The sequence below is a fragment of the Ceratosolen solmsi genome, unplaced genomic scaffold, assembly GCF_000503995.2.
Source record: "Ceratosolen solmsi marchali unplaced genomic scaffold, CerSol_1.0 scaffold7, whole genome shotgun sequence".
NCBI classification, from domain to species: domain Eukaryota; kingdom Metazoa; phylum Arthropoda; class Insecta; order Hymenoptera; family Agaonidae; genus Ceratosolen; species Ceratosolen solmsi.
The window spans coordinates 9,838,381-9,846,610 of record NW_011948413.1 but is presented as its reverse complement, the minus strand read 5'-3'; the positions used below and the strand labels follow the sequence as shown (position 1 = coordinate 9,846,610).

The following is an 8,230-nucleotide window of genomic DNA, read 5'->3' as shown; positions in this document are numbered from 1 at the left end:
CAGTCCCCAGAGCCAGAACGCGATAGGACGAATACAGCAGGCGACGGTCGTCGAGGCTGACCAGTCCGATGCCGATGTCAAGCAGCTCGCGGTCTACGACGTCATACTCCAGGTGTCACAGGCTCATCACGCCCACTGTGGATTCACCGACGAGTCCACAAGGGGCATCGTCAGGAAGCCCATGATCATACCCGTGAGCCTTTACTCTGTTACTCCGTCGGGGGCTGCGCTCGGGCGCTCGATATTCCGGTCTTTTCAACACTTGCCCGGGCAGGAGGCCACGCGGAGCCGTGAAAAGCCCTTTCCCGCTACCCGCCCGCGCATTTATCGCGCGGCTTCTCCCTCCTCTCCCCTCCCCAGCCGCCGCCTCGTGACAACTCGATAATGCCGAATTGCACGGGAGCTTGGCTGGGTGTCGTTAAAGGAGGAAAGCCGAGCCGAGTATTTGCTCAATTGTTGAAAGGCCGTCGTCGCGTCTATTGGGCAAAGGACGAATTCCTTCGCTTGTAATTTGCTTTAAGTATCCGTCTGCGTTCGTCCGTACCCGTGACCCGTCGATAGTAACGATAATGAGAGCCGCGATGATTTCGGAATATTCAAATTTATCCTGATTTATCAGAGTCGTTGCGCGAGAGCGAGTACGCGCCGGAGATTCACGCACCGAATGATTTATTGATGAAAGGAAAGGCGCGGGAGAGAGAGAGAGAGAGAGAGAGAGAGAGAGAGAGAGAGAGAGAGAAAGTATGAGGCAAGCCAGAACGATCGTTCGAATGGCGCGTAGGGCATAAAGTGTATTTTATGCGTTCGGTTTCGTTTAGTTTGGTTTAGTTTCATAAAAGAGCTATAAAGGGTGTTATTATTATTATTATTTTTTTTTAATAAACTTTAATTAAAAGAATTCAATTGAGTCGGCAATATTCGATCGCTTATTTAACTTTATTGTTGGTTATAAAATTTAATTTTCCCTTTTTTAATTACAAATCTTACGAGGTTCTTGTGTAATTGATACACTTCACGGATATTCAATATTGATTGAAAAAAATAAAAAATAATGATAAAGGGAAGGAATAAGTAGCCGAGAAACTGGTAATGTACGAAGGACAAAAATAAATAAATGATCCTGATGAAACGATAAAATGAACGGAAGCCTCGATTTATCCAAGATGTAAGCGCATCCTTATCAAATGCAAATACGAGCAACGATGTAGCGAGAAATCATACTTACTCCTTGAGAATTCCGGGATCATTAATCGCGGGTTAACGTCTTTTTACTATTGTATTTTATTCGTTTATTTTACATTTGTTTTTTTCTCTCTCTCTCTCTCCTTTTTTCTGGCTTTATGTTTTGTTTTTTCTTTGATTTGGATTCCCAATAAACACGCGCACGCATACGTCGGTACTCTCTAATTAAGTAATTGCCAATTAATCGATGGCCGCGGCGGTATTATTTTTGAAAAGGAAAAGAAAAATAGAGAAAAAAAAACATCGAATAAACGGGAAAGCCAATTCGTTTATCGCTGGTACGCGAATGAATTGACGCCGGGAATTCGGCTTCGTTTGCTTTAGTCTTCGGGAACCGCTTGCCCCCGGGTTCGACCGCCGCGCTACATCAAATTGAAAACAAAGCATCCTGGAATTTCATGTCCTGTAGCAACTACGAGGCGCCCTGTCGCGTCGGTTAACGAATCCTCGATGCTAAAGAACAGACGGGCGAGTAGTACTACAACGGCAACTAAATTGTACGCCCGTGAAACTATCGATTACGAGGCCACGTGGTCCATTAAAGCATCATCACGGACTCGAGAAGGACGAAGGACACGTCGCGTTCGCGATCGTAGCCCGGAGTAGCTCGCAGTCGCGACACTCGATCGACCTCATCATCAATCAGATTCGCGTTCCATCATCGGCCAAGCGCGACAAAAAAGACTAAAACCAGTCCTTGGGTTTGATGTTGCAGCCCGCGAGTCCGGAGGACCCGGAGGCGGCCTCGTCGACCGCTGAGACAGTCGAGTCGCACAGGATCTGGCTATGGCAGCAGTTCGCCGCCCGTGTCACCCCCTCGGTTCAGAGGGTCGTCGAATTCGCGAAGCGCGTCCCGGGCTTCTGCGAGCTCTCCCAGGACGACCAGCTCATCCTCATAAAGGTCGGCTTCTTCGAGGTCTGGCTCAGCCACATATCCAAAATGACATCCGACACGTCCATGACCTTCGAGGATGGCACCTACATCACCAGGCAACAGCTCGAACTCATGTACGAGGTGAGTGGCGAAAACGCGGTTACGACCCTCTTCCTCCCACCTCTTCCTTCCACCAAATCATAACGTCATCTGACCCATGCACGTTTCCCTCCCCAGCCCCTCCTCCATGGGATATCGTTACGAGATATCCTCCCTCGCTCCGGCTATTGACAATTAATGGCCGCGCGATGCCGTTCAGCCAAAATAAGTTTTTAAATTTTATCTTGAAAATAATGCGCGACACAGCGATAATCGCGTAGAGGACGCACGACCGCGACAATAACCATGTATTACGGTCCGATTGACTACCGAGACGAGATTATTTATCACTCGCGCCTAATTGAACTTAATCATTATTCTTATGTCAAATCCGTCACTTCTTTTTTTTTTTTTTTTTTTTTTTTTTTTTTCATCTATCGTTCGCTCTTGTCGAGTGTCTACGATAAAACCTAAAATTATGATCGCGCGAGACTGTACGATGAGGAAGAAAGACGCTGGAGGCATCTTAATGCCAATCTTAGCCTTGCCTATCCACGGGATTTAGAAAGAGCAATATTTAATAGATTTTAGGGAAGATTAATTCCTCGATTCTCTTGACTCGATGGAAAATTAAGACTAAATTCGAAAGTGACCAAACTCGAGAAGTGGATAATTCGGGCAACCAACGCCACCAATACTACCATAATCGACGATAACGACAGGATGATTAAATGTCCAGTTACGCTAGACGTATTATTTCTTACTGATTTTGTCCCGCGCTGCATCGTAAGTGTCCCACCCAACTCGTCCACAACGTCCCACTGAAACTGCACACGCAGAATGATAAAATAATAAAACATATTATTGTCGCGAAAGGGCCCCGAGCCCAGGTGAAAAGCGCGAGCGAGGCAATGTCGAAAGCTCAGACGGCCGTGTGCTTGATTAAATCCGTAGCCGGACTTCGTCTCGGCGGTGATGCAGTTCACCTCCGCCCTCAACAGCCACCAGCTTACGGATGCGGAGCTCGGTCTCTTCTCGGGCGCGGTCCTGCTGAGCGAGCGCCCGGGCCTCAACGACGTAAAGGCCATCCAGAGGCTCCAGGACCGACTGCTCGAAGCGCTGCGTGTCCAGGCGGTCCGGGGCCCGGAGGTCAATGGACTGGCCGTGGCCGGGATCGGGGCTCTCTCCCAGAGGATACCCGAGCTCAAGGCCCTCGGGGTCAGGCACGCCAATCTCCTCGACTGGTTCAGGCGGAACTGGGCCAAGCTCAAGCTGCCGCCGCTCTTCGCCGAGATCTTCGACATTCCCAAGTGCGAGGAGGATCTGCAGTGAAGAGAGGTATGTACGACCTCGCTTTTTTCTCATCTCTCGTAATATCTTTCGTAAATCATTCGAGTCGCCCGCTCGTGACCCTCACCTTGTTCATGCTCGCGCCACGAATTCTCGAGGTTACCGAGACTGACCAGCTAGACTACCCGACTCACACTCCTGGATGTATTCTTTTCTCTTTTTCATTTTCCTTTTATAGTTATGGTTTTGTCAGTGTCGAGGTCGCGAGGGGAGCACTCGCTCGGCTACAATTGTATTGTATGGGCGACGAGTGACATTTTACTAGCCGAGAGATAAGGAAGAGACGGCACGAGATGGGTGCCTTATTCTACTTACAACACCTACGACTATTACTACTGCTACTATTACTAAGGCTACTGCTATTACCACCACTACAACCACTATCACCACTATCACCACTACCACCACTACTATCCGTCCTGTCTAAAGCAAATTCAACGGAAGCAAATCCCCTCCTCCTTAATTCATTCGGCCGACATTATCGTGAATTGGCAAAGCTTTTTCGTACTTGCGAAAAGATATATCTTAGCTTCGCATTCTAAATGTTTATTCAACGGGCTTATAGCTATCCCGATAATTAGCATAATAGCGCCCTTCCAAAATAAGATCCATCGAATAATGGACTGGAAGTTTAATCTCGTTAAAGACAAGAGTGTAATTCAAGTTGAAAATATAAGGCCCGATGACATTCTTATAAAGTCTACTATCTCTATAACTCTTATAAAGATAACCACTGCTTATGTTTATTTTATTGTATTATGAAATATAAATATAAACCTAATGAAATATATAACATATAGCGTCAACGATCAAATTTAAGTTAAAAAAAAAAATAAAATAATAAGTATTTTGTATGGGTCCTGCACTTGCTTTTTAAATCGTTATATCGTTGAGACGTTTACGTTGCCGAGGAAATTGATTTTTTTTTTTTTTTTTTTAAATAAAAAAGACAATATACGTATATAGCCTAATAATACAGGAATTAGTGAAGGAAAATTACAGCAAATCAATATAGCTTCGGGTGAAAAAACTTTTTTACTTCAACTCGTATCGCGTTTACTTTCACATACTCTAATATACATTTATATTTATTGGTCATTGGTTTATTCAAAATTCAAAATTCTGTCAATTAAATGCTCGATATTTAATTGAAATTCACTTCGATTCACTTTTAATACTAATAATAACCAGATGGAGATAATATGTGTATCGAAACAATTAATCAATTAAAAATATGAGATACAATTGATATTCGTAATTAAAAATATGCTTTTACATGTACGTAAATTCGCAGAAACAATATGCACGGTAATACGAATAAAATAGAATTTCTGATAAAACCGGATGAATAATACCGTTGTAAGCTCTCGGTAAATAGGCTAATATAAAAATTTCGCCTATTAATAATTTCAATTCAAAATATATATTTTATTACGTATTATATACCATTAGGAAAGCTACGACTGACAAATAAGGCTCGATGCTTTAAAAATTCAACTTTAAAAAATTTTTCAAATTCAGACATTACTTTGCATTCGTCTGATTAAAAAAAAAAATCGATATATATTATTCTCAATCAATAATGATAATCATAATCAGAGTATCTGCAGTGGAAATAATAATTGTCAATGCGCATTCGGTCGAATGACCCAAAGAATTAAAAATTTCAAAGTCTATTTAAAAAGTTACGTTTCGTTAGAGCTATGATATGCTGTAGCTCTATCCTTCTTCTCACCACTCGCTTCCGTTACGTGAGCTTTTGAGATTTGCCCCAGGAAACGTCTTTTGCTAAATGTACGACAAAGTCTCGACGACAATAAAAAGTCGAGTTACTTTTTCTCTAAAGAACTCTACTTTCACGTTACTTTTGAATCTTTATTAGATTCTCACGACATTCCGCACATTACTCCCTTTGTCACTCTTAATTTCTCAAAGTAAACAATTTGAGATAAGATTTTTTAATTAAAAATTATTAATTTTTTATTTATAATTTTTTTACATTATAAATGCAATACTATTTATTTTACTCCTATTATATATAAATAGATTATTTAAATAATATATGTACATTTTTATCTGTAAATCATGATGATATGGTTAATGATAAAATTCCTTAATGAATACATCAAACTTTAGAAATTTGTTTCATATTATAGGGGATAATGGAAAAGAAAAAATTTTTAAATTTAAATTCTAAAAAAATTAATTTATATAAAGTACGGAAGCAATCATTAAAATAAAATGCTTTCAAAATACAATGAATGAAAAAATTCATGAAATTATTATTTTATAACTCGCATTACGTGTATATATATATATATATATAAAATTTTAGTCAATAAAGTAAATAAAATATATAAATAAATGTATTTTAGAACGCTTCATTGGGCAATCACAATTTTTTGTTTTTTTCTTTTTAATTTCAAACAATCAAATACATTTAGTCATTTCTTTAGAGTTTTTATATATAGAAATGTATGATATTATATTGTAACTATGAAATCTTTTTAGTTGCCTTCGCATGATTTCATAGCACACAAGTATGGAAAACATATTATTTTCGAAAATCTATATAATCTCTACTTCAACGTACGCTATTATTTAAAAAGCTTTAAAAAGCTACTATAAACTGAAAATTACGATAATTCACTTTAACCATATATTATATTCGTTTCATTAATTTGCAGGAAATAGAAATCATTATCAGGATCACGATTTCCAGTGCATTTGATAATCATTTGCGATTATTGCAAAACAAAGAATCAAATAAAAACGTGAGCAAGACGAACCGAAGCGACTTTGTTTTTGGCCTCTCATTTGAAAGTGAGAATACGTCTATCGCAGTCAACATACGACCAACAACGGCAAACACAACATGAAAGAAGACGAAGAAAGTTTCATTGCTTCCCTAGTCGAATAATAAAAAATATCTGTTTAGTATGCTCTCTTTACTGCTTTCATGAATTGGATTTAGAAATTTTAAACTCGTTGTCTTTGTGCATGAATTACCTTGTAAAGTATTTTCATCGGCAAAACAACGAATCGATTGTGCATGTGTGTGCGTGTATGTGTGCGCGTGTATATATATATATATATATATATATATACACGCGCACACATACACGCACACACATGCACAATCGATTCGTTGTTTTGCCGATGAAAATACTTTACAAGGTAATTCATGCACAAAGACAACGAGTTTAAAATTTCTAAATCCAATTCATGAAAGCAGTAAAGAGAGCATACTAAACAGATATCTCGCGTCCAAGACAATTACACAGATCCAAGATATTCAATTTCAATTTTGGAGTAACAATCACATTGTATTGGATGAATTCTCAATTCTCCAAAACACCATCATTTAGCAATATAAAAATTGATCTCTCGGGAATAAAAACGTCCTCCATTGAGCAAAGAATTACTAATAATTTATTCGAAAAATTTTAATGAATAATATAACTCGTGAACATTCTTGCTAAATGTACAAGAATTTGCATCAGCGTTTCTTAAACTTAAAGACACGCTGGCTTCTCTTAAAGCTTAAAATATATAGAATAAATAGTAGTGCTTACAGCAAAGATGTATAATAAATATATAATAGCCTGAAAAATTTAAGAGTAAATTTATGAACATTTTTAAACGATAATCGATGTGCACTAAAAGAAAGATTAACTACATTATAAAAGATGTATTAAGTTATTACAAAAATTTTATTTCGTTTTTTCCAATTGTGTATTTCTTTCGGTGCATAAATAGAACAAGAATCTAAGTAATCCATAATAAAAGATAGACTTTCTTAAATATTCGTCTCAGATTAAATAAGATGTTGAATAGAAGTCTCTTGAACTAAATATGTCTAAATAATATTAGGGATACCGTAACTACTTTATTCTTGAAAAAAAAAAAAAAATTAAACATTCAATTTATAAACAATGGGTGTCATGACATTAATATGTAATAGATTCAATTTTTTTTTATAAAATCTTACTAATTTCTGAATAAAGCTCAGTGTACAAATATATATATATATATATATATATATATATATATATATCGAGTACATAAGAATGAAAGAATGAAATATTGTAGAAGAAGATCATAACGTGCTGCAACTTCATAGAGATAAAAATATGTCTCGTCGCACTCTATTCCTATCCCCATTACAATATAGATGCACTGAATCAGTCTCAAGTTATGCAATTATATTTTTATTATTCAGCGTAGATATATGCATGCATACATATACGCATAAAAATGCATTTGTCAGTGTATATGCGTGTCCGTGCCAAATAAATAAATAATTAAATAAATATACATGTATTTATTTATTTATTTATTTATTTATTTGCATGCATAAATATATATATATATATATATATATATATATATATATAACGTAAAGTAAAAAGAAAAAATTGCATAGGATTTTATTATTATATAGAACAGTAACGTTTTTTCAATGCAATATCGACACTTTCAAACGTTTCTATAAGTAATAATAATAAAAGTCAATAAATGACAAAAAATAATTTTAGAAAAGTGATCCTGAAAATCAGATGCATATCGAAGATGGACAATGTTATTAAGAATAAATGCCTAAATGTATTAACTATTGCCTTGTGCAAAAATCTATTATATTTATCGCATTTTCAAAAAATTAAT

General features: G+C 37.3%; 1 protein-coding gene across 1 annotated transcript in view; it reads left to right on the top strand.

Annotated features, from left to right (window-relative positions):
- Nucleotides 1-6,486, top strand: part of Eip78C (Ecdysone-induced protein 78C) — a 203,445-nt gene extending 196,959 nt beyond the window's left edge. The window contains exons 6-9 of the mRNA XM_011506159.1: nucleotides 11-193; nucleotides 1,958-2,257; nucleotides 3,170-3,553; nucleotides 6,253-6,486. Of these exons, the coding sequence (XP_011504461.1) occupies nucleotides 11-193; nucleotides 1,958-2,257; nucleotides 3,170-3,547 (861 nt within the window). The 3' untranslated portion in view covers nucleotides 3,548-3,553; nucleotides 6,253-6,486. The remainder of the gene's footprint in view (nucleotides 1-10; nucleotides 194-1,957; nucleotides 2,258-3,169; nucleotides 3,554-6,252) is intronic.
- Nucleotides 6,487-8,230: the final 1,744 nt, after the last annotated feature.